This window comes from Moschus berezovskii, chromosome 4, assembly GCF_049115385.1.
Source record: "Moschus berezovskii isolate FMDL1 chromosome 4, NW_MosBer_1.0, whole genome shotgun sequence".
Taxonomy (NCBI): Eukaryota; Metazoa; Chordata; class Mammalia; order Artiodactyla; family Moschidae; genus Moschus; species Moschus berezovskii.
In genome coordinates this window covers 35,049,584-35,076,572 of record NC_142463.1, presented here as the reverse complement: position 1 = coordinate 35,076,572, position 26,989 = coordinate 35,049,584, and the positions used below count along the sequence as shown (strand labels likewise).

Genomic DNA, 26,989 nt, shown 5'->3' with positions numbered 1-26,989 from the left:
TCAATTCTTTGGTGCTCTGCCTAAACGGTCCAGCTCTCATGACTGTACATGACCACTGGGAAGACCATAGCCTTGATTATATGGACTCTTCTCAGCAGAGAAACGTCTCTGATTTTCAACACACTGTATAGGTTTGTCATAGCTTTCCTGCCAAGAGGCTATCGTCTTCTGATTTCATGGCTGCAGTCATCATCCACAGCGATTTTAGAGCCCAAGATGAAGAAATCTGTCACTATTTCCACCTTTTCCCCTTCTATTTGCTATCTTATATGCAGAGTACATCATGAGGAACCCTGGGCTGGAAGAAGCACAAGCTGGAATCAAGACTGCCAGGACAAATATCAATAGCCTCAGATATGCAGATGACACCACCCTTATGGAAGAAAGTGAAGAGGAACTCAAAAGCCTCTTGATGAAAGTGAAAGAGGAGAGTGAAAAACTTGGCTTGAAGCTCAACATTCAGAAAACTAAGATCATGGCATCTGGTCCCATCACTTCACGGGAAACAGATGGGGAAACAATGGAAACAGTGTCAGACTTTATTTTTTTGGGCTCCAAAATCACTGCGGATGTTGATTGCAGCCATGAAATGAAAAGACGCTTACTCCTTGGAAGGAAAGTTATGACCAACCTAGACAGCATATTAAAAAGCAGAGACATTACTTTGCCAACAAAGGTCCGTCTAGTCAAGGCTATGGTTTTTCCCGTAGTCATGTATGGATGTGAGAGTTGGACTGTGAAGAAAGCTGATCGCCCAAGAATTGATGCTTTTGAACTGTGGTGCTGGAGAAGACTCTTGAGAGTCCCTTGGACTGCAAGGAGATCCAACCAGTCCATTCTGAAGGAGATCAGTCCTGGGTGTTCATTGGAAGGACTGATGCTAAAGCTGAAACTTCAATACTTTGGCCACCTCATGCAAAGATTTGACTCACTGGAAAAGACTCTGATGCTGGGAGGGATTGCGGTCAGGAGGAGAAGGGGACGACAGAGAATGAGATGGCTGGATGGCATCACCGACTCGGTGGACATGAGTTTGAGTGAAGTCCGGGAGTTGGTGATGGACAGGGAGGCCTGGCGTGCTGTGATTCACGGGGTCGCAAAGAGTCGGACATTACTGAGCGACTGAACTGAACTGAACTGAATGTAACCTACTGTCTGGTTACATATGATTAAAAATAAACATTTTTCAAAAATAATTTTTCTTATAAAATTAGGGTATGCATCATATACACCTGTGTGAAATTCATACTGTTAAATTAATCAATTACTTTTTGTTCTGATTATATACAACAGTCATTTATTTCACATGTGCAGCAGATAGTTGAGGGTTGTCTCTATTTTGATACTGGAATTAAAATGCCAAAACTTGGGATGTCTATACTTTTCAACTAAAATCAGATCATCATGTACTCTTCACCATGAGTTACAAATACTGAAACGTTTTAACCAAATTTTGTGTTCTTTTCTAAAAAAGAATTTATCAGAAAACTGTACAGAGATCTTACATAAGGCTGGTAACACCTGAATGAGTCAGTCTTCTACTCTCTACATGAGGTACTCTGGAAGAAGGATATAATCTTACTTGAAAATAAAACATTTCAGGTGCTGTGCATGTGGTTAAGAAGAAAGAAAGGGAAAAACATAGTGAGACTAGTTTTGTTCAAATATAAACTCTGGCTTTGTTCAAACATAGAGGAGGAATATTTAATGATGAAGTTAGGAGATCTGGATTCTGGTGCCAGTTGTCACTGCCCTGCACATCTCAATCACCCTGATAAAGTCACTTCTCATCTCATTTGAAAATTCACGAAGGTTAGAAATACACCCAGCCCTATAATTTTAAATATTTAAGCAAGGGTAGAGAAGGAAATGGCAACCCACTCCAGTATTCTTGCCTGGAAAATCCCATGGACAGAGGAGCCTGGTAGGCTACAGTCCATGCGGTCACAAAGAGTCGGACACGACTGAGCGACTTCACTATTGCTACCACAAGCCTTGTTCCTTGTCCTCATACTTTTCAGAGTCAATTATTTATGTAGCTCATTATTTGAATGAAAAGTGCAATTCACATGTAGCATATTATGATGGTATATTTTTCCTTTTGTATAATTTTTCAAGACTTAGTGCATAATTTCATATTTGTACTTTCATTTAATAATAACAATATATGCAAACACATACATAACCCCTTATATGCCTGGCCCTCTTTAAGAGCTTCAAGTATATTAATTCACTTAATCTTCATTATCACTCAGGGAAATATATACTATTATCACATCATTTCTCAAAAGAGAAAAATGAAGTATAGAGAACTAAGCAATGTGCCCAAGCAGACACAACTAGCTAGTAACATGACCAGGACTTCCCTGGTGGCTCAGATGTAAATCCACTTGCAACTCAGGAGACATGGATTCAATCCCTGGGTCAGGAAGATCTCCTGGAGAAGGAAATTGGCAACCTACTCCAGTATTCTTGCCTGGGAAATCCCACGGACAGATGAGCTTGGCAGGCTACGATTAATGGGATAGCAAAAGAGTTGGACATGACTTAGCAACTAAACAACAACAGTAACATGATCAGGTTCTGAATACAGGAAGCCTGGGCTGACCATTCACCCCTTTAACTATTTAACTACTGTTTCTCATTCCCAGTTTATTTTGCTAACATGTATGTGCATACGACAGAGAAGGCAATGGCAACCCACTCCAGTACTCTTGCCTGGAAAATCCCATGGACGGAGGAGCCTGGTGGGCTGCAGTCCATGGGGTCGCTAAGAGTCGGACACGACTGAGCGACTTCACCTTCGCTTTTCACTTTCATGCATTGGAGAAGGAAATGGCAACCCACTCCTGTGTTCTGGCCTGGAAAATCCCAGGGATGGGGGAGCCTGGTGGGCTGCCGTCTATGGGGTCGCACAGAGTCGGACACAACTGAAGTGACTTAGCAGCAGCAGCAGCATGTGCATATGAACCTGAATATTACATATGTGTTCATATACACGTACATGTTGGCAAAACAAACTTGGCACCTGCATTTACTGCAGGTCAAGCACTTCTAAATATTTCCATAAAGGACTCCACTTAATACTCATACCTTATAAAGGAGATACTTTAGTTTCCCCCTTTTACAGAATAACAAATTAAGCCCTATCTAAGCAGTTGAAATTCTACAATCTGAATGATCTTCTCAATGAAGTAGTTTCGCCAGCAATTTTCAACTCTAAAAGAAAAGTGATAAATTTTATGCTTCAATATTCAGGTCTATAGCAAACTCTTTCAGTGGTCCCTCCATGAAATAAAAACCAATCTCCAAAACACTTTACCCATTAGTTAATTTAAAAAGGCTTATTAATGCAAAGAGGAAATTACTCTCATATCCGCACCTGCATATCTAGTTCTTGGCATCTGAGCCTCAGTTCTTCCTTTTCTGCGAGTGCTTCCTGAAGTTCTTCTAGGGCCCTTTTAAGCTGAAATAGAAAATGTCCTAATTCTTAGTAAATCATATTTTGAAACAAACTGAAAAACGTACTTTTATCACAACACATACATATACTGATGTTGGAAGCAGTTTCAAAATTAACAAATGCATCTGCCTCTTCTCTTACCATTCCCTTACAACCCAGGTTGGGTTATACAGAGGAAGAGAGTATCTTTTCCACCACGGAAAACAACGGGGTAAACCAACCAGGGAAAGGAGCCTTGAGTACAGAACCTCTGAGTTCAACATTAAAGGAAAGCAACGGATAAAAATCACATTTCCTTATTAAATAGATTAGAATTTAGAAGAATTTTTTAAATTGTCTGCTATTTAATTATGTAACTATGCAGCATGAGCTACATATGTATTAACAAATATCAGGAAAGTTTAATGCCACTTTACTCTTCAAACACCATCATTAAAAACTGTGGATATCAACACTACCTGCATTCATGAAGGAACGTATAATATTTAAGATCTTACAAGAGAACAAACTATCTAAATTTCATGGAGGAAAATATCTTGTACGTGCTCTCTGATGTAAGCCGTTAAGACAGTACTGGGTTTGCCAGAAAGTTCGTTTGGGTCTTTCCGTTAAGATGTATGGAAAACCCGAACGAACCTTTTGGTTAACCCAATAACTGACAGAGGAACTCTATCGCTGTTACCTTTTCCTCACATACTGAAATACTCACCTGTTGTTCTAATTCTCCAACAGCATCATTTGTGGGAGAGCTCATGATTTCTTTACTCATCAGCTAGGATTAAAATAATAAAATTAAGTACAATAAACCGAGGCTTACACAGTAGAAGTATTCACTTTCTTTTTACAAGCAAAAAGTTCTTTTACACAGTAAAAATAACAGTAAGGTGTTATGTTTAATTTTTCCTTGCCTTAATCTGATGACCTTTATTTTATTTAAATAAAAAATATATAGCAGCTTAAACTAAATAACTCAATGTTCAAACATTAGCGAAGACAAAGAGTAGTGTGCTTGAAATATGTAAATAGATATATTTAAAATACTAATGTACTGAAAGTTATAATACAAATTCTACATAAAACTGAGCACATTAAATAACTTTAAAGAATGATTCTTCTGTAACATGAGTTGGCATTTTAAAAATACAGCTATAAATGAGTGATGTGGCAAAATTCCTAATCCAAGAAGCCATTTTAAATGTAGGAGCTACAATTATATGAGAAAAGAGATTCTGTAAAATAATTTTTTTTGCATATGCAAGACACATATATTTATGCATAGTGGTGTTTTGAATTCAAACTAGCAATGCAAACTCAGGGTATACCCACTTTTCAAGTCCTATATGCTGTCTCCCTTTAAGTCATGACTCTTCCAAAATAACCCTTCACTCAATTTTCCCTCAGGCCTCCTCTTCACCTGACTTCATCTCAGCCTTCTCGTCTGACTTTAAGAATGAACATGAACATGTGCCAAATGAATTCAGAATTTTTATGGCATAATTTAAGATAACCAGACTGGACTGAACCCAGATTACCTGGCTCTGAAATATAACTATCACTGTATTTGCTCACAGTTCTAACATTCTGAAAATGCACATAAGATACACACACACTTTAAATTTCAGAGACGATTATTCCATCTGGCAGAAAAAAGAGAAGGTATAAAAATTCCTATCTGGGAAGATGCTGTTTATCTTGCTTAGGTGAAGTTACTTAAAGGAACTTAATAGGAATTTAACTTTTAAAATTCAGAGGTACTAAAATTGGGCTTGAAGTCCTTGTAAGAAATTTTGGGGAAAAAGAATGAAGAGACGACGTAACAGTCAAAGATAAGTCAACCTACTGCAAAGGGCACGTTTAAACAGTAGTGAAATATACATCCATAAAGTTTTTGTGAACAGTTTTATTCAATTTGGTTTAGGATTTTTATACACATGTGATTATGAAATAACTTACCTCTTGAATAGCAGTCATGACCACGTGTTGAACAGATTCTTCCAATGTCATTATATTCTGAATATGTTCTATGATTTAAAAAAAAATCAGATCTGATAAAAACTTTACTCTTTACCCACAGTAATTCGGCCGTTCAATTAACCACATAAAAATTCATTCACTACACATAACTCTTTATGCAAGTACAATACTTTTTCCACAAGAAATATGTCCATTGAAAACAAATATGCATAATTGAAAATATTCATATAAACATTTATAAGTGTTTTAAGGAAAATCTCTAAGTTTCTTATAAGGAAGAAAACGAGAAGAAATTGCAATTAATCTTAGAATTACTATGACAATTTCTTCTATCTTGTTAAATATTCAACATTATGGGATGAATTCACATGTACAGGTATAGCACAGAGATATTATAAGTTCAGTTCCAGACAATAAAGCAATAATCACAATAAAGTGAGTCACATGAATTTTTTAGTTTCCTAGTACATATAAAAGTTCTATTTACAAACTACTGTAATCAATTAAATGACAATAGCATTATATCTAAAAAAACAATGTACAAACCTGAATTAAAAATTGCTTTATTGCTAACAAAATGCTAACCATCATCTGAGACTTTAGTAAGTGCTAATCCTTTTACTAATAGAGGATCTTATTGATATCTTGATGCTGATGGCTGCTAGAAAAAAACCAAAGAGGGCACTGGTGAAAGCTGGGTTGTCTGTGGCAATTTCTTAAAATAAGACACCAGTGAAGTCTGCCATATCAATTGACTATTCCTTTCACAAACAATCTCTCTGTAGCAAGCAGTGCTGTTTGATATCATTTTACACACAGTATAGCTTCTTTCAAAACTAGAGTCTATCCTCTCAAATCCTGCTACTGCTTCGTCAACTAAGTTTATGTAATTTCTAAACTCTTTGTTGTCATTTCAGCAATCTTCATGGCATCTTCACCAGGAGTAGGTTCCATCTCAAGAAACCATTTTCTTTGTTCATTCTTAAGAACCAACTCATCTATTAACATTTTCTCATGAGATTTAGTCACATCTTCAAGCTCTACTTCGAATTCGAATTCTCTTGCTATTTTACCACATCTGCAGTTAAACCCTCCACTGAAGTCTTGAACTCCTTAAGTCATGTTTGAGAGTTGGAATTAGTTTTTTTCCAAACTCCTGCTAATGCTGGTATTTTTACCTCTTCCCATGAATCATCTATGTTCTTTTTCCCCTAAGGGAAACATTCCATTATCTTTTTAATTTTTATTTTACATTGGAATATAGTTGATTTACAATATTGTGTTCATTCTGGGTGTACAGGAAAGTAGTTATACATATACATGTACATCCAGTCTTTCTCACAGTCTTTTCCCATATAGGTTACTATAGAGTATTGAGTAGAGTATGGTAGTTTGCATATGTTAATCTCAATATCCTAATTTATCTGCCCTCCCCAACTTTCCCCTTTGGCAACCATAAGTTTGTTTGCTAAGCCTGTGAGTCTGTTTCTGTTTTATAAATAAACTCACTTGTACAACTTTTAGATTTCACATATTAGTATATCATATATGTCTTTCTCTGACTTACTTCACTTAGTAACAATCTCTAATTGCATCCATGTAGCTGCAAATAGCATTATTTCATTCCCTTTTATGGCTGAGTAATCTTCCATTGTATATATGTACCACATCTTCCTTACCATTATCTGTTGATGGACATTTAGGCTGCTTCCATGCCTTGGCTGTTGTATATAGTGCTGCAATAAACACTGGGGTGCAAGTATCTTTGCTAATTAGTTTTCTTCAGATATATGCCCAAGAGTAAATCAAATCTATTTTTAGTTTTTAACCTCTATATTGTTCTTTATAGTGGCTGTACCAATTTATATTCCCACCAACAGACTAGGCTGACAGAAACAAATGTAAAGATATACCATGTTCTTGGATTGAAAGAATCAATATTGTCAAAATGACTACACTACCCGAAGGTAACCTATAGATTCAATGCAATCCCTATCAAATTACCAATGGCATTTTTTGCAGCTCTAGAACAAAAATATCTTAAAATTTGTATGGAAACACAAAAGACCCTGAATAGCTAAAGCAATCTTGAGAGAGAAAAATGAAGCTGGAGGAAACAGGCTCCCTGACCTCATTATACAGTAATCAAAAGCTACAGTAATCAAAACAGTTTGGTAATGGCACAAAAACAGAGGTATTGATCAATGGGACAGGATAGAAAGTCCAGAGATAAACTCACGTACCTATGGTCAATTAATCTATAACAAAGGAGGCAAGAATATAAAATGGAGAAAACACAGTCTCTTCAATAAGTGGTATTGGAAAAACTGAATAGGTAAATATAAAAGAATGAATTAACATTCTCTAATACCATACATGAAAATAAATTTTAAATGGATTAAAGACCTACATGTAAAACCATATACTGTAAAACTCTCAAAGGAAAATACAGGCAGAACACTTTTTGACATAAACTGCTGCAATATCTTTCTGGATCCACCTCCTTAGAGTAGTGAAAATAAAAATAAATAATATGACCTAATTAAACTTAAAAGTTTTTTGCACAGCAAAGGATAGCTATGAGAAATAAAAACCTATGGAGAAGTACTCACTCGCCCAAGAAAAAACAGCCAGTTAATAATAGAGATGGCCTAATATGAAAGTTTTCTGATACCCAAACCCTTTTTTTACTGATAAACTATAGTTGATTTCATATATTTTATTTTTCTCCTTCCTGAATTAATTCTTACAGAATTTATCTTGTCTTATGTGCTCTCTTCATTAGTTAGATAACACTGAATATTTTCTAAGGTTCTGACTTAAAGTATTTTACAAACTTCAGCACCCAACATCCTCTTAAAAAGGTGATGTCCTAAAGCCAGTTTTGGATGAGTCATGCAAAAAACAACAGGATCAAAAATCTCATCACCCAAACTGATGCAAGCTCCTGAGAGAAGTAGATCCTGGTCTGTTCAGTTCATCATTTTACTCATTACTTTCAACCAAAAACATTCTTTTTGTACTCAGCTGGATATGGATTACTGTGTTCGGATATACTAATATAGTCCTCAATTCCATTTATATCATCAGACTGCTTATCTGGAGGACACATTGAAGGCATTCTTCTGAAAATAGAATATCACCTGAAGAAGGCTGGATTATAATTTAGCAGCTGCATAATCATTTATGAAAATATGAACCAACATAAGCTTCTGTATGTGAAAGAGAAAAATTATCAAATGAAAAGTACAATTTTTATTGAATATCCACTAAGTCCTAAGCACTGATTAAATTAAGCTAATTAAAGTACATTTTATTTAGCCACTGAATATGAATCTCAGAATTCAGAAATACAATTAGGATACTGAAGATCTGCACCTTTTTAAGGGAGAACTGTGCTTGAATTCAGAACCTCTGGCCTTCTGCCAACCCTCAATTGTATATTACTATGATATTTCTTATAAGTAATGTAGGTTGTTTCTAGAAAGTAGATATCCTCAAATAATGGAAACTCACTTACCTTGTTTCTTTTCACAGTTGACAGCACAACCTAAAATAAGCTGGAGCAATCTCCCAAGCTCCACAGAATCTGAACATTCAGTTATCTGGTTTAAATCAGGGATAAGTTCTTCAGAAATCTGTTGCCCCAAAAACTGCATTGTTAAAAATAAATTAGATCACTCACTTATGTAGGCTACGGAATACATTTAGTTGTTATAAGGAAGACAAATTCTATAAATAGGTTCATGAAATGATTCAGATAAATTAACAAATGACAAAACCACAATTATTGACTAAAACCAGTTAGCAAAGTTCAAGCAAGCTCCTAAAATTTTGAGAACCAACCAAATGCAACTAACATAGTTTTATACCAAGTATCATTTTACCCCACTGTCAGAGAGAGGAATTGTTTAAGAAGCCCCTGGCCTGATCTATTATGATAAAACTTATGCCTTTCCATAAAAAATAAACAGATTTATGTTAAGTCAAAGAATAGTCAAAATATTTTGATATAGTTTCAATGAACAGAGAAACACAAAATAAACTGTCACACTTTGACAAATGAATAACAGATTTAAACGATTAATCTTTGCTGGCTCTATAATTTTTCTGCATGGTATCCATGGGATCGCAGAGTGGGACACAACTTAGAGACCAAACAACTTTCATTCTATTTTTTTGTTGTGCCACGCGGCTTGTGGGATCTTAATTTCCCAACCAGGGATTGAACCAGTGCCCTGGGAGTGAAAGTGCCAAGTTCTATCACTGAATCACCAGGGAATTCCCAAGACTGTTTTCTTCAAATTACTAAAAAGTATTCTTGGCATTAAAAAGACAAAAAACAAACAAAACTTCAAAATGAGCTTTAGGCATCAGTGAGATGAAAAATTTTAGTTCGAAAATTACTTGGAAGAAACAAGTTCAAATGTACAAAAAAATAAAAAAAATTCTTTAATGGCAAAACCAGACCAAAAGCTTTCACACATTAAACAATTAACCTTATAATATCAAATAATCCTACTAGAGAATTTCTCATAATGCGTAATAAGAAAAACAAAGTACGTGAATAATGTAATATCTAATGTGACTTTAATACTACTTTTATTTTGCATTCTTCCTCAATTCACTTGCACAAGCATAATTTCATAGTGTATCTTTGCTGTTGTTTACACTGGAAAGAAACATCAGAATAATACTTTAAACAGAAAAGTAAAAAAAAAATTAAAAATTAAAAAAAATAAACAGAAAAGTACTTCAATTTAATTATAAGATCTACTTTATAGCATTGCATAAAATCAAATTATATAAAGATGTAAGGAATTTTGAGAAAATAATCAACTTAAAAAGTAGCAACATATAAACATTATTTTTCAAATCAATATATTAAGTTTTAGCCCTTTTATGTTCACAAAATTTGAGTGTACTAAAAATGGAGAAAAAATAATATCTTTCAATTATGAATTATACATCGTAAAATGTTATAAACTAAAAGCAAGTCATTTTTCATTGTCAATGTAATTATCACAGTATATTTAAACAGTCAGATGATTTTCATACCTCATTGTAGTAACTCATAATTCCTTGAAGTACCTTCTTTAAATTACTAGCCTAACAGAAGAAAAAATAAGAAATAAATCATTTAATATTAATAATGAAAGAAAATGCATGTCAAGGTGAAAGACAATAAAAACTTCCCAATAAAAAGGACAACAAAAATACGTATTAGAGTTCTACAAATACAAGTACACGGTAATTTTTAAACATCAAAGCTTTATTCAGGGTTTTATTAAAGAAAAAATGTTTTACTGCTTACATAGTTTAACCACAGTGATTCTATTTAAAATGAGCCACAACTAAGTTGTGGCTAAGTTAGAATTCAAGTACTAACTTAGAAAATTTAGCTATGAGCATGTCCACTTTTAGTCACGAGTAACAACTAGAAAACAGGAATATTATCTTCAAGCTTAGCCAAAAGACAATATAGAACTCTAATATCTGAGAGAAGAAAAACAAAAAAGGTGAGCCCTATACTAGTCTAAGATTTCTCTCTAGAGGTAATTTTCACACCATGGCATAGGGAGGTGGAAACAAAACAAAGCCTGACATTCTAGTGGATTTGAGAAGATAGACAACAGAAGTCCAGGAAGACCAAGGTAGGTGGGATTTGCAGAGTAGATAAATGAAGATTGAGAGCTATGGAAAGAAGGAGCTCCAGAAATCTGCATAGTAGTTCCTTCAACTCTTTGGCTGAACAATAATTTGTACGTGCATGGGTGAAACTATGAGATTAAACAAAAATAATTTCCAAGGAAACAACAATCCAGGGAACTATAAACTGAACACTTCCTGAAGGTTGCACAGGGCCAGAAACAGCTGAAATTCTCACCAGTCAGAGTGAGGAGACTATGACCAGGTTAACACAGATGAGCATTCAATAAAGACCTCGAAAAGATTCACAACTTAGTAGTGAATCTAAATAGTCCAAGAGGAGAAAACAACTCTAGATCTGCCTTCCATTTCCACAAACCATGAAAGAATCAGACTGATTCACAAGTATCTTAACTGCCTGTGAGAACAAAATCCAACACTCTTTAAAGGAATACAAAAAAACCCAGCACTCAATAATAAAATTCACACTATCTAGCATCCAATAAAAAATTACTACACACATGAAGAAGCAGGAATATGTGAACTATAATTAGGAGAAACCACATCAACAGAAACAAGCCCAAAAATGAGAGATGAAAGAATTAGAGGACAAAATGTTTAAATTGCTAGTTTAAAATGTTCAAGGATTTAAATAGCAGGAATATAAGAAAGCTAATGATTCACTAAAAAAAAAAACTAAATAAAGAGACTGTTCATGGATTTTTTAAAAAGCAAGACCTATTAGGTGTCCACAGCATTTTCTTTTTCTTCTTCTTTTTTTAATTTTTATTTAATAAATGGTACAAAGCACAATGCCAAAAACATTAACAGTTAAAATTTCACCAAATGAAAAAATACTATAGAATACACAGTTGTAAAAAGCTACATTAAGTTATTTAACAACTGCCTCAAGCTGCAAAAAGAAAAAAAACCCAATGCCATACCTAAGTTATCCCTCTCTCAAAATAATGCCATTTATGTTATAAACCATGAGCACCCCATCAAAAGACGGGAACTGCTTTTGTTAATTCATATATATATATATATATGACTGTATCACTTTGCTATACACCTAAAACATCACTTTGCTATACACCTAAAACAATAGGTGTTTTTTCAATATAAACAGAGAGAGACTAAAGAAAAGAAAAAGACAATAGGCAAAAAAAAAATCATAAAAAAAGTGGTTATATCAGTATCGGACAAATTACACTTTCAAACAGAAAATATTACCAGGATAAAGAAAGTCATTTCATAAAGATAAGCAGATTCATTCATCAACAAGACATAAAAAACTAATATATATAAACCATATAACATAGATTCAAATTACACGATTAAAATATTTGCAGATCTGAAAGGAGAAACTGAAAAATCCACAATCATCATCAGTGATTTGGAAACTCCTCCAACCTTAACTGACAGAATAATCAGACAGAAAATCAATAGAGATATAAAAGATGTTAACAGTACTATCAAAGAAGCTGAAATAATCCACAGTTGTAGAAATGCAGAATGTATGTTATTTTCAAGTGTACATGGAATATTCACCAAGACAGACTATATATTAGGTCACAAAATAAGTCTCAGCAAATGTAAAAGAATTCAGAGTACATTCTCAAACCAAAATGGAATTAATTTATAAATTAATAAATAAAAGATACACAGAAAATCCTCAAATATTTAGAACCTGAAATACCTATTTCTAATCTACTCAGGGGTCAAAAAAAAAATCACAAGGGAAATTATCAAATATTTTGAATGAAATGAAAATAAGAACACAGTATGTTAAAATGTGTGGATGTGGCTAAGGCAATGCTTACTATCAGGGAAAAGTGCTTTAAAACATCATTTAAGCTTTCACCTTAAGAAGCAAAAAAGTGCAGACATAAAGAAGAAAGGAAATAATACAGATCAGAAAGGAAATCAACAAAAAAGAAAACAAAAGCTATTCTTTTGAAAAAAAAAAATTTCAAAAAATGGAAAATCAAACTAGACTTATAAGAACGAAAATATAAAAGACATAAATCACCAGTATTAAGGAAGAAAGACTAAAAACAGTTCAAAGATTCATCAACAGGCTAAGCAAATTGTAGTAAATCACTGTACTGAAACACTAGTCAGCCAAAAAAAAAAAAAAAATACTAATACAGGCAACGTTGATGAATCTCTAAAACATTCAGTTCAGTTCAGTCGCTCAGTCGTATCCGACTCTCCACGACCCCATGAATCACAGCACACCAGGCCTCCCTGTCCATCACCAACTCCCGGAGTTCACTCAAACTCATGTCCACAGAGTCGGTGATGCCATCTAGCCATCTCATTCTCTGTCGTCCCCTTCTCCTCCCACCTCCAACCTTTCCCAGCATCAGAGTCTTTTCCAGTGAGTCAACTCGTCGCATGAGGTGGCCAAAGTATTACAGTTTCAGCTTTAGCATCAGTCCTTCCAATGAACACCCAGGATTGATCTCCTTTAGAATGGACTGGTTGGATCTCCTTGCAGTCCAAGGGACTCTCAAGAGTCACATTACACTGAGTAAAAGAATTCCAGAGAGTTCTTAATGTCCAATTCCATTTATATTGAACTCTAGAAATTAAGGGGTTCCCTGATAGCTCAGTTGGTACAGAATCCACCTGCAATGCAGGACATACCGGTTCAATTCCTGGGTCGGGAAGATCCCCTGGAGAAGTGATAGGCCAGCCACTGCAGCATTCTTGGACTTCCTTTGTGGCTCAGGTGGTAAATAATCCACCTGCAATATGGGAGACTCTGGGTTCGATCCCTGGGTTAGGAAGATCCCCTGGAGAAGGGAAAGGCTACCCACTCCAGTATTCTGGCCTGGAGAATTCCATGGACTGCATAGTCCATGGGGTGGCAAAGAGTCGGACACAACTGAGCAACTTTCACTTTCACACGGAAAATAAGACACCATTTTCTCTACCCTATCCGCATCTATGTAATACACTACTGAATAATAACAGTTCATGGGGTCGCAAAGTCGGACAAGACTGAGCGACTTTCACTTTCTAGAAATTAAACCTACAGTGACTAAAAGCAGATCTGTGGCCATCCAGGGCCAATTTAGGAGTGAGGATTAACTAGGAAGGGGAATACATACATGTTTTTGGTTCATGAAAATGTTCTATGTCTGATTATGATGGTATAAGAACACATATAATTATCAAAACTGAAACTATACGCAACAAAATACAGCCTTCACTTAATTTAAAACAGATTTAGTTGAGCTTAGTGAAGCTTCCCTGGTGGCTCAGAGGTTAAAGCATCTGCCTGCAAAGCGGGAGAACCTGGGTTCGATCCCTGAGTCAGGAAGATCCCCTGGAGAAGGAAATGGCAACCCACTCCAGTACTCTTGCCTGGAGAATCCTGTGGATGGAGGAGCCTGGTGGGCTACAGTCCAGGGGGTCGCAAAGAGTCGGACACGACTGAGCGACTTCACTTCACATTCACATCAGTGCTAATTTCAGAACCACTGTTTGGATCATGTACATCTAGCATTCATTCTGCATACCTTTATTCTCCAGTTGTCACCAGTATCTTCTTTAATTCGGCTTAACCAAGATTCATCGAACCAAGCTACATCACTACAACAAAAATACAAATTAACGTTAAAATGTTTTTATGACATGAAAATACCAAATCTAATCAACAGATAAAGTTATTGTCCATCTTAAAGGCTGTCCTTATTAAGAACAGTAAATATTATTTAAAATGAACCCACTGAATTTTTTGTTATCCCTAAGGGTTTCTTTCGGAATTTCTCATAGTAAATGAATTAAGTCATTAACTCCTTCAATTTAACAAAATTTACTAAATAACTCATACTAGGCACCCTGGTAGCAGGTAAATGTAAAAATCCCAATCCTAAAAGGAAACAATAGAAAACAATTTAATGTATCTACTACACATGAAGCATTGTGCCTGTTTTTCCATATCACTTCATTATAATATAACAGTAACTTAGTAAAGGGTCTATGATCCCCAACCTTACTCCTTTAGTGAACTGAGTATAAGATAGTAATTTGCCCTAAGTGACACTGCTGCTGCTAAGTCGCTTCAGTCGTGTCCAACTCTGTGCGTCCCCACAGATGGCAGCCCACCAGGCTCCTCTGTCCCTGGGACTCTCCAGGCAAGAACACTGGACTGGGTGGCCATTTCCTTCTCCTAAGTGACACTAGTATGTAGCAAAGTTTAGTATTAAATTTGTTAAGCCTTAAATTGGCATAGAAGTCCAAGACAAAGAGCTTCTATATAAAATCATTATGTATTTAATAAGGCCTTGAAGAACAACATCTGATTAAAAAGTCAACTATAATACAAGATTATATTCTGAACAATATTTGGAGGCTTACTCTCAGTAAAAAATTGAGTGAGATTAATATAAAGATGAAAAATTTACTATCCTCTTAGAGAAATAGCTACTAAAGGGAGAAAGTAAAGAGCACCCTTACGGCAGAAAGTGAAGAACTAAAGAGCCTCTTGAAAGTGAAAGAGGGGAGTGGAAAAGTTGGCTTTAAGCTCAACATTCAGAAAACTAAGATCATGGCATCTGGTCCCATCACTTCATGGCATATAGATGTGGAAGCAGTGGAAACAGTGGCTGACTTTATTTTTTGGGGCTCCAAAATCACTGCAGATGGTGACTGCAGCCATGAAATGAAAGGACGCTTATTCCTTGGAAGGAAAGTTATGACCACCTAGACAGCATATTAAAAAGCAGAGACATTACTTTGCCAACAAAGGTCCATCTAGTCAAGGCTATGGTTTTTCCAGCGGTCATGTATGGATGTGAGAGTTGGACTATAAAGAAAGCTGAGTGCCGAAGAATTGATGCTTTTGAACTGTGCTGTTGGAGAAGACTCTTGAGAGTCCCTTGGACCGCAAGGAGATCCAACCAGTCCATCCTAAAGGAGATCAGTCCTGGGTGTTCATTGAAGGACTGATGTTGAAGCTGAAACTCCAATACTTTGGCTACCTGATAAGAAGAGCTGACTCATTTGAAAAGACCCTGATGCTGGGAAAGATTGAGGGCAAGAGGAGAAGGGGACAACAGAGGATGAGATGGTTGGATGACATCATCGACTCAATGGACATGGGTTTGGGTGGACTCTGGGAGTTGGTGATGAACAGGGAGGCCTGGTATGCTACGGTTCATGGGGTTGCAAAGAGTCGGACACAACTGAGTGACTGAACTGAACTGAATCTCAAACTAAGGGATACCTGGAGACCCAGAGCCTAGAAACAGCAAGGTAGGATTATGACCTAGAGGTTTTGAAGGGAGCATGGTCCAGCCAATACCTTGATATAGGACTTGTAAACTCCTGAACTCTAAAGAAGATATTTTTGTTGTTTTAAGCCACATAATCTGTTGCACTTTGTTATGAAAATCCCAAGAAATGAATACAGTTGTAGTTACAGGTTTTCTCCCATGTGTCTTTAAAATAGTAACATGGGAGTTAAAAGTTTCTGCATTTAAAAAAGAGATATATATTATGTATTTGGACTAAAGATAACAAATAAAGAAGTGTAGAATCCTAGCAACAATTCCATGACTCATCATGTCTCAGTCAGATACTTTGGGAATTGATTTTTAAGACTGTATTATTTATTTATTTTTTAAAATTTATTTTATTGGAGGCAAATTACCTTACATTAATATATTGGTTGGTTTTGCCATACATTGACATGAATCCGCCCTGGGTGTACATGTGTTCTCTTTCTTGAACCCCCCTCCCACCTCCCTCTTCCCCATATCCTCCCTCCATGTCAAATACAAAAAAACAAACAAACAAACAAAAAAAGACTGTATTATTTAGAAGTGTATCTGCCTCAGGTAACTAATGAAAGAATTATTCACTAGATTTTGCTATTTCCTTAAAAAAGCAAACTTTCCCATCTCATTTTCAGTAACAACTTTGATGTGAGTCCCAAGAGCCATCAAAGAAATACATAATAAATTGGAACATATATAAAATGCTTTGAAGTGTTCAAAGAAATAAAGTAAAATTTGCTTATTTTTTTTTAAAGCAGGAATATGATACACTGACCCAACTAAGGGAAAACATGCCGTGAGTTTCACTGTCTAGAACCAGACTTCTAAAAAGCTTACAAAAATGGAAGGGAGTTCAAAAGAAAAATAAATTTAAACCGGCTCTTATAGGATAAGGAGGTTTACACATCTAAGTACATGCAAAAACAAGTAAATGAAGCAAGAGATTTAGGGCCAATTTTAGGTCACTGTCATTTGTTTTATGAAGAAAGATTGGTTCACTCATATTATTCCTGCAGAAAAGCGATTAGAAGATAGTAAGAGACAAAAGAGAGAATAAAAAAAAAATATCGGAGAGAGAGAGGATCAGCAATAACAACAGAAGCCAACACATTATGTAAAAATGAGTTGGTGATAAAGGATACAGTTTAACTAAAATTGACCTGACCCTATTCTAAACATCAGGTATAGTACTGGCACATAGGAGGTCAAAGAGCCATATGTATATCATCATATAATGGTAAAAACAGCTCTCATCTACTATGTTGTGGTATAAAGCTATGAAAGGTGCTTCAATACATATAAATAACATTTTTGGATATCGAAGTAAGTGAACGTTCACCAGCCTTACATCTACACCAACACCCACAACAATGAGAAAAGGCCAGACTGTACATTAAAACAATGATCAATTTCCCAAATCAACAAGACCATGTTCACAATTCTTGTGTGCGTGCTAAGTCGCTTCAGTTGTGTCCAATTCTTTCTGACCCTATGGACTGCTCCTGTGTCCATGGGATACTCCAGGCAAGAATACTGGAGAGGGTTGCCATTCCCTTCTCCAGGGAATCTTCCCGACCCAGGGACTGAACCAGTGTCTCTTATATCTCCTGCATTGGTAGGTGGGTTCTTTACCACTAGCACCACCTGGGAAGCCCAATTCTTAGTTTGGACCAATTAAATCATTTTAAAGCCAATCAGGGTAAAAATAAAATAATTAAGAAACATTTTTAAGAAAGCAGGGAAGTAAGGCATACTTCAGAATGACTGCCAAAAAAAAAATGTTAACATGCTAAATTTATCTTTTAAAGTGTTAATCTTGAGTTAACCAAAAAAATCTGTCTATTCAAATTAGATCATTTTAAAGATTCAAAGTAACTAAGATTATGATATTGTTTCAAGTTGTTTTTTTAAGAATGGTAAAAGAATTTCTGCTAATCCATTTTCTGCTAAAGCATTTTTCAGAGTCAATCATAAAAAAACCTTTATAAAAATGATGGCAATAATTAAACAATTTCTGACATCTAAAGCCATGGAGCAGAGACAGGATTCATTGAAGATATATTATCATGAATGTCAGCTAATACAAAATCAATATGACAATTAATAAATTATGACTATAGCATTGGCCCGCTTTGTCTTATTAAGAGTACAGTTCATACTGTGGCTATTATAACCCTAATCCTCTTACAATGCTTGGCAAAAATGGTGAAATAATGGATTAAGGCTCTTTTGATATTGTATGCCTTACTTCCCTGCTTTCTTAAAAATGTTTCTTAATTATTTTATTTTTACCCTGATTGGCTTTAAAATGATTTAATTGGCCCAACCCAAACAGAATCTCTTTACTGGGTAAGATTCCCTAGCATTTGTGAGCTAAAATTTCATTTATAGAACACTTCATTATTGGTGGATTCATACAATCGCTATTATTAATTCAAATATAAATTTTAAATTTAATATTTTTTTCTAAAACCAGTATTTCACGTTTAAATTATCCAAAAAACAATAATCTCTATGCATTGACATCTTAAAATGACAACAGTATAACTGGAGAAAACATTGTAAGAAATTACATCACTCATTTAACCTGCTTCTTTCCTAGTAACTATAACTTGTGAACATGACCAGAACAAGTTTAAAATTAAACATCTCTTGAATAGATAAGAATCCTGATTGGTAATTCAATTAAGATGTATCTCCATGACTAAGCAAGAAATAATCAGATGGTAAAACTTTTTGTCCCCTAGGTGCATGAATACCTCGATACCATACACCTGTCAGTGCTAAAAAGGATCAAGTTTCAGTAGCCTGACAATATAATTATTTTAGGAAGAATCTGAAACAATACTTACATTTGATGAAGAACTTGTGCCATGGCAACTCCACTAGTCAGCTGTTTGACATCCTGACAGGGTGCAGCAGTATTGAATGTCTGCAGCTAAAATGACATTAAAGCAAGTTACTTTAGTGCCATACTCCTCACTCCACTGAATTTATATACATGAACGAACACTAGAGAGAACACTCTCTGCCAAACAAAGGAAACTATACTAATAAGTTTCTATAACTGTGTTGCATTTTTTATAAGAATAAACACAACATTTCATAAAACTGCTGAATATTATATCTAAAATATTCAGATATATTGATGTCATGTATGAAGTACTTTGGAATTTCTGAAAAATACATGTAGAACTCTTAAGAGAGTTGTACTTTGTGTTTTGTCAATTTTTAGGAGAATAACATCAGAAAAAGAACTTTAAAATAACCTAATATCTGCAAGTTAAAATTTCATTCATATCACTTGCTAGGAAAACAAAGGCTAGAAATGTCAAGTTTAACACTACCTAGTTTATCACTGAGCTCTAGGCAAGACTCCTGCCTGCTACCAACAGTTATCCTTAGAGCATGAACAATCCAGGGCCCACCTACAACATCAAGTTGTTTCTATCTAGTTCGGTGTTAGATACTACTAACTTTCCAAATCTCTGTTAAATATTCATGTATATTTTGAAAAGAGAAGTGAAATGGTGGCAGCTCTTTCTAATAGGTAAATACAAGATAGAAGAATTATTTAAAAGCAAATTACAACAGAGCTAAAACAGATTATATGTTTTCTAGAAATCCAATCTCAATCTGTAACGATCTTAAATTAAATATACTATGATTCTCTTTTCCCACACTTATTCATCTCTTTTCTGTTCCGTTCCATTGCTCAGTCGTGTCCGACTCTTTGTGACCCCGTGGACTGTAGCCTACCAGGCTTCTCCGTCCATGAGATTCTCCAAGCAAGAATACTGGAGTGGGTTACCGTTTCCTTCTCCAGGGGATCTTCCCGACCCAGGGATCGAACCCGGGTCTCCCACATTGGAGGCAGACGCTTTAACCTCTGAGCCACCAGGGAAGCCCATTCATCTGTTTTACTATTCAATTATTCAATTCTAATTCCTTAGTTTACCACCATAAAACACCTTTAGTGGTTGCTGTATTTTGAGGTTCTAGAAATCTGTCTCTATTACCCTAACACAACATGGAAGATTGACAGAACCTAAATCGAGCCACAGTTACTTTCAAAGCACAAAGATAAAGATACTTTACTGAGCTTTCTACCGTACGGAGGGCACTGTAGTATAAGGTGGAATTACAAGGGAACATTACCAGGTTTCCACATTTAAGAAGCTTCAAGTGAGAATTAAGGAGAGGAGAAAAAGACACAAATCATTTCTAGAAGACGCCACTTCTCCTCCCATGACTGCAGTATGCACAAAATGTTCTGAACTGTGTAAGAGCTAGCTAATCTAACTAGGGTGTGTACTAGGAAAGACTTCTTAGAGATGATTCCAATGGATGGTCTTGAGTATAGAAAGGACCAGGAGAAGGAAGCTTTAGGAAATAGCAACATGGAAAGAGTACAAATACAAGAAAAGAAATGGTATTTTTAGGTAACACATAGTTCAGTATTGCTGGATTTCTATGCATTTCAGTGCCAAGGGAGACAACCAAGGGGCACAGGTTAGAACTTGGAAGGGCCATGGTAAGAAACTTGGAATTAACCTTCAAGGTATTATCTATACTCTGGGGAAACAGCAGAATAGTTTCTACCTCACAAGATGGTTGTGAGAATTAAATAAATCAGCAAACACAGTGTACTTAGATCTGTGTCTAGCACATGGTACAAATTCAACAGCTGTTAGCACATTAGCTGTGAGTCAGGGTTTCTCAAAGTGTGGAGTCTAAGACAACATGTATCAGAATCAGAAAATCCCCAAGTGATTGTTATGTACATCATTTTTTAAAACTATTGCTCTGGGTGATGAAGAATCACGGAAGAGTAACAAGGGAGAGACATTTTCAGTACGCTGCGGATAGCAGTAAGAGTGACACAGAGAATGAGAGAGAACAGTTTCAGGCCTGTGTCAGTCAGAAGGCTCCAGGAATGGTCTCTGTGATAACCTGGGATGCTGAGATAGGTGACCATAATACTGACTGAGAGAACAGCGTGAATTCATGGAATATTTAAAATACAAAGTAAAAAGGGTTTTGCAGTCGAGTATGTACAAGGAAAAAAACCCTAGGGTTTAGGACATTTTCAAAGGAAGATAATCACATACTTGCAGGTAAAATATGGCTTCCATTTTTCAATGCTTCCTAATTACACTTTACACCATTAAGTTTCTATAAAATGGTTATGATTAGTGATTTTAAAAAGACAATTTCATGAGACACAGAATATTAGGCAAAATAGTAAAGTATGTAAAAGGAGTAAATACACTGAGTGCCTCAAGGCCCACCACACCCGAATTAAGATCAATTTCTCCTTTTTACAGCCATGAAAAGTATTTCCTATAAGCTTTTAAACTAGTTACAAAATAGGTAACAGAGAATGTCATTTCATTTGGCTAAACTGAAAGACTTTATAACCAAGAAGTGTGAATAAATTATAAAGCCCAGTGAGGGGAGTACAGCCAAAACAGGAGGACAAAAGAAAATGCATTCTTTCAGACTACTCTTTATAGAGGTGAAGAGGCCGAAGTCTCTTTGTGAGTGACCCAAAAATGACAGACAGGGCTTCCACCTCTAAACACAGTCCTCTGGCAAATAGCATCTTACTTTCTTCTTTATTTTTAAATAAAGCTGCTGCTGCTGCTGCTGCTAAGTCACTTCAGTCGTGTCCGACTCTGTGTGACCCCATAGACGGAAGCCCACCAGCTCCCCCGTCCCTGGGAAAGCAAACGATCAGAAATGTGGAAATGCTGTTCCTGAACTGCTTCAATATAAATGTCAAAGAAATCAAGAAAGAAAAGGGGTTTTCACAACTGAAAGTCCACAAAAAATCAACTTTGAGTCAACTCTGGTCTCAAATTCTCTTCACCCAGCTGCTCATTTCAGAAAGAGGATCATTGCTTTGTTTTAAGATCTTTATAAAAACTATTCAACCGTGCCTTTTTTTGTGTGTGGGTAATTTGGGCATATCCAACACTCTAATTTAATTGGTGAAATTAGAGTCCAAAGATTTTAAAATTTCAAAATGTCACAGAGCCAAGAGGCAGAATTAAATTCATCTTCACACACATACCTTGAACTCTCTCCACCATGTAAATGATGCCAAGTTTATCTTTCAGCCCTGAATTTTTTTGCTAAGTGGCACCATAACATTTCGAAGAATTAGTTATTTTAAGGTGAGTTCCAAATCATAAAATGTAACTTTTAAAACACTGCCAAAACAGGCATCTCTTCACCTAACCAACTTATCTTGGTGACTTCTCTGTTAAGGATGGTTCTATTGTCCTAGAACAATGTGCAGCACTGAAAGTACACGGTTTACTAGCAGCTGTGTTCTCTACTCCGTTACAACATTTTTTTAAACTTCTATCTCCTACAATTTCCTCTCAACAGGTTAACGTTTCTTAGATTGGCAGGGGAACACATTAAGAGTCCAGGGATATCATGACAAATGTGTCTTCCATTACCATCTTTCAATCTATCATCAAAGAAGACCATTTATATTACTTCTAAGGGCTCTTCTCTGTGTCTTGAAAACTGATTTCTCCTGATTTCAACGTGTTGAAATTCATCAATTCTCTACGAAACAGTTAAAAATGTATCCCAGGTACTTAGTGGTGAAATAAATCAATAGTGAAATATTAGTCTTCGAGATCAGGACCAAGACTAGGATATTTACTATCATCATTTTGATTCAATGTTATACTAGAGATCCTAGTCAGTTTTTGTTCCTGGGGACAGAACAGAAAACAGGTCAGGCAAGGGCTCTGTCCCCAAAGTGCAAACAACATGACTTCAGAAAATGTTAAGTGTTTACAGACACAACAAAAAGGGGTTAACAGGTTACAACAGGATATGAGTAGGGTACAGGTAGGTCTCTGAAAGATGACACCAGACCCAAGAAATGAACGGTAAGAAGTCAATCAGCCACTGAAAGAACTAGAAGAAGGATATTTCAAAGTAAAGGAAAGATAAGTTAAAGAGGTTTGATGCATTTATAAATAAAAACAACCCCCCCAAAACAAAACCCACACAAATGCTTATCTTCCTAAAGAAAGTCAATGCAGCATGGGGGCACAGAGAAGCATGGCATGAGGGCAGTTTGTAGAAAGTTGGGGAGGTAAGCTAACACTAACAGTGAAGTGGCTGACAATCAGCAAAGTTCTCTGAGAATCATCCAAAGAAGTAAAGAAAAGCCTAGAGGCAAGACGGAGAAGGCAATGGCAAGCCACTCCAGTACTCTTGCCTAGAAAACCCCATGGATGGAGGAGCCTGGTGGGCTGCAGTCCATGGGGTCGCTAAGGGTCGGACATGACTGAGCGACTTCACTTTCACTTTCACACACTGGAGAAGGAAACAGCAACCCACTCCAGTGTTCTTGCCTGGAGAATCCCAGGGAAGGGGGAGCCTGGTGGGCTTCCGTCTACGGGGTCACACAGAGTCGGACACGACTGAAGTAACAGCAGCAGCAGCAGCAGCAGCAGAGGCAAGAACCCAAGAAACTAAGGCAGAAGATAATTTCACACAGGAACCATCAATTAACATAAGGATAATATAAGTTTCCAGTTTGCCAAACCGAGTAAGAGAAGGCGTTAAAGAAAAGAACTCAAGTGCAGTGGGCTGAGGTGTAAATAAAAGTTCAAAAAGTATAAAGGATGAGTATTTAAAAATGAAAGAAATATGACTGAAGGAAAGTGGGGGACACAGTGTGGCTCAGTAGAGAGTGACAGCTTTCTGTTTTTTACATGTAATGAGGAAGGAACTAATGGAAAGGAAAAAACAGATACTAGCCTGGAGAATCTCAGGGACGGCGGAGCCTGGTGGGCTGCCGTCTATGGGGTTGCACAGATTCGGACATGACTGAAGCGACTTAGCAGCAGCAGCAGCAGAGGGGATAAATGACAGAGCAAAGTTTCAGACAAGGTGGAAGGTGTGGATCTAGAACCAGAGCCAAAGATAAGGAGGAGGTCACTTTCCTGACGGGGCTCAAACAGGATCCTGATTAAGGTTTGCAAAGAGAAACATGAGAGGAAGTGTATGGTTAATCAAACAGTAAAGCTGGGCTGAGTATGGAAACAGGAGGATTTGGCGATAGCAGCATTTGAGAGGCAACAGTCTGCACATTAATTGCATTTTCTCCACAGTGTTTCAGCAGCCTGAGAAAGAACTGGAGAAGCAAACAACCGATTATACTCTGTCATCTATTATCATTCCTTATGTTTTAAATAATTCTTTTACATGGGACTTCCCTGGAGATCTAGTGGTTAAGACTCTGCACTCCCAATGCAAGGGGCATGGGTTCAATCCCATCCCTGGTGGGGGAACAAAGATCCTATATGCTGAACGGCACAACCAAAAAAAAATACAATAGAAATTTTACTGTTTTTAAGGAATTTTGCCTTCCATTATAAAAAATACACAGATCTACCTAACCACACCAATTAAAATGGAAGATTCTTTGATTATTCTTGATATCTTTCTTCCTCAGTGTCTTATACAAAGTAGGAACTACACTATTAATACTGATTAAAAAAATGGAAATAGTCACGAAATATTTTAAATTTTTAAATAAAATTCATGAAAATCTTATACTTCACCACCAACCCTCAGATAAGTCAATGACATCATAAAGACTAAGTTTACTATGTAAGTCAGATGTTTAGAGCAACAATGCAACAGATTATGAAACACCCTTTTAATTAGTCATTTACTAAACCACACCATTAGAAGTAACTGCCTTATTTCATGACAACCTTAAACATGGCATCTAAACCCCATACTAAGTTTAAGTGAAAATATGGGTGAACAGCAGAGAAGGCAATGGCAAGCCACTCCAGTACTCTTGCCTAGAAAATCCCATGGATGGAGGAGCCTGGTAGGCTGCAGTCCGTGGGGTCGCTAAGGGTCAGACACGACTGAGCGACTTCACTTTCACTTTTCACTTTCACACATTGGAGAAGGAAATGGCAACCCACTCCAGTGTTCTTGCCTGGAGAATCCCAGGGAAGGGGGAGCCTGGTGGGCTTCCGTCTATGGGGTCACACAGAGTCTGACACGACTGAAGTGACTTAGCAGCAGCAGCAGCATGGGTGAACAGTCAGCTAATTGCTTTTAACTCAGAAACTCCAGATGCTTGCATTTTACTTAGAGTGAAAGCTACCTCCAAAGTGTAGAGGTAGCTTTACAATATGGTTATTTACAAGAGAATTCACATACTGCCAGAAACGTTCCCTGATTTCTTTCTTTTGAATTACATGCATTGAGAGATAGAGAAACTCATCAATTACTGCCTCCTAATCTAGCCGGTTTACATTCCATTGTACACACACTCCCCGACACAAAACTAAACAACTGCTTTAGGGGTGAGCATCACTGACTGCACCTTGTGGACCACGGGGCGTCAGACTTGCCCAATATGGATTAGAAACCACATCTGAATGTCAGCTCTCTCCAATCGCTGAGCACTTCCAAAAGGTGAGACACTTTTGTTGATCGCAATACTGAGGACTAATTCTGTCTGTCCAAACCCAACACAAATTAATAGGACTACCAAGTGCGGATAAAGTGCAAACGAAAATGCCAAGGTTTTTTTCCCTTTAAAGAAAATGCTTGTCCATGGGAAGAGGAGGGGAACCAGTGAGAAAAAGAGAATACGAGCGCCCCACCCCCAACATTATCTTCTGACCCACGCAGGCTATATATACGTGGAATCACCTCTTCTAAGAGGCTTCTACAAAAACGGATGTCCTGGGGTCCGGGAGCAGCACTGACCCATGAACTGAAACCACTTCTTTGACACCTGCGTCCAAATTAGAGCTAGGTGGTTGCAGTGGGAGGGAGTTTTCAGAGGAGGGTCTTCACTTCCAAGTAGCATAAAGGTCTCTATGAGAAGGCGTTCTGCAGACGGAAGGCAGGGATGTCGGTGGTCCAGAAAGTCTAGGGCCTGGGCGCAGAGCCGGGGGGAGCAAATGGCCCAGCGGGGAGTAAACGGATGGGCGCTAGGCTCCCTCCACAGCTGTCAGGAGCTTGATCAGGGCGGTAAGACAAGTGGTCCTCCTTCCCCCACCCCCACCCCAGCTCCTTTTACCCTCCCCCCTCCCGCCCTCGAAGGCAGAACACACGTACGCACATTCACTCACCTACGCACACCTGCCGCGCTACCCGCAGGTGGCACTCTCGAGGTCAAGGGCGACTGGAGACGCGGAGGGCAAGGCAACGCGCCGAGTCCGGGGCGCAGGTGACCCTCGCTCCTCCGCAGGCTAACCTGCGAGAACCGGGCAGCCCCCCGCCCCAGGAACTCGCCGCGGCCCCTCGGCCCCCTTCGCCCCCTCGCACTCACCCAGATGATGAGGCTGTCGCACAGCGGCAGCTCGGACTGCGGAAGCGGCTGCGTCTCTTCCATGGCCAGGACCGCCGTCGACTACACCGCTGACGCCGACACGTCCCTCCTCCCCGCGCTCCCCCAGGAGCCGGCGTCGAGGACCTGCTCGCGCGCCAGGAAAGCTCGGTAGCCAGGCCCAGTGCCCTCGCCGCTCACGCGCGAAGCCTCGCGCGGCCGACGTCGCCGGCGTAACGCCCTCTTCGCCGCTGCCCCCGCCCCGCTCCGCAG

The 26,989-nt window shown here is 37.5% G+C and overlaps 1 protein-coding gene across 1 annotated transcript in view; it reads right to left on the bottom strand.

The window, feature by feature from the left end:
* Positions 1-26,968, bottom strand: part of HOOK1 (hook microtubule tethering protein 1) — a 71,081-nt gene extending 44,113 nt beyond the window's left edge. Inside the window, exons 1-8 of the mRNA XM_055402022.2 lie at positions 26,720-26,968; positions 19,230-19,315; positions 14,617-14,689; positions 10,496-10,546; positions 8,958-9,090; positions 5,417-5,484; positions 4,173-4,235; positions 3,383-3,466 (exon numbers count right to left, since the gene is read on the bottom strand). Coding sequence (XP_055257997.2) covers positions 3,383-3,466; positions 4,173-4,235; positions 5,417-5,484; positions 8,958-9,090; positions 10,496-10,546; positions 14,617-14,689; positions 19,230-19,315; positions 26,720-26,782 — 621 coding nt within the window. The 5' untranslated portion in view covers positions 26,783-26,968. The remainder of the gene's footprint in view (positions 1-3,382; positions 3,467-4,172; positions 4,236-5,416; positions 5,485-8,957; positions 9,091-10,495; positions 10,547-14,616; positions 14,690-19,229; positions 19,316-26,719) is intronic.
* Positions 26,969-26,989: the final 21 nt, after the last annotated feature.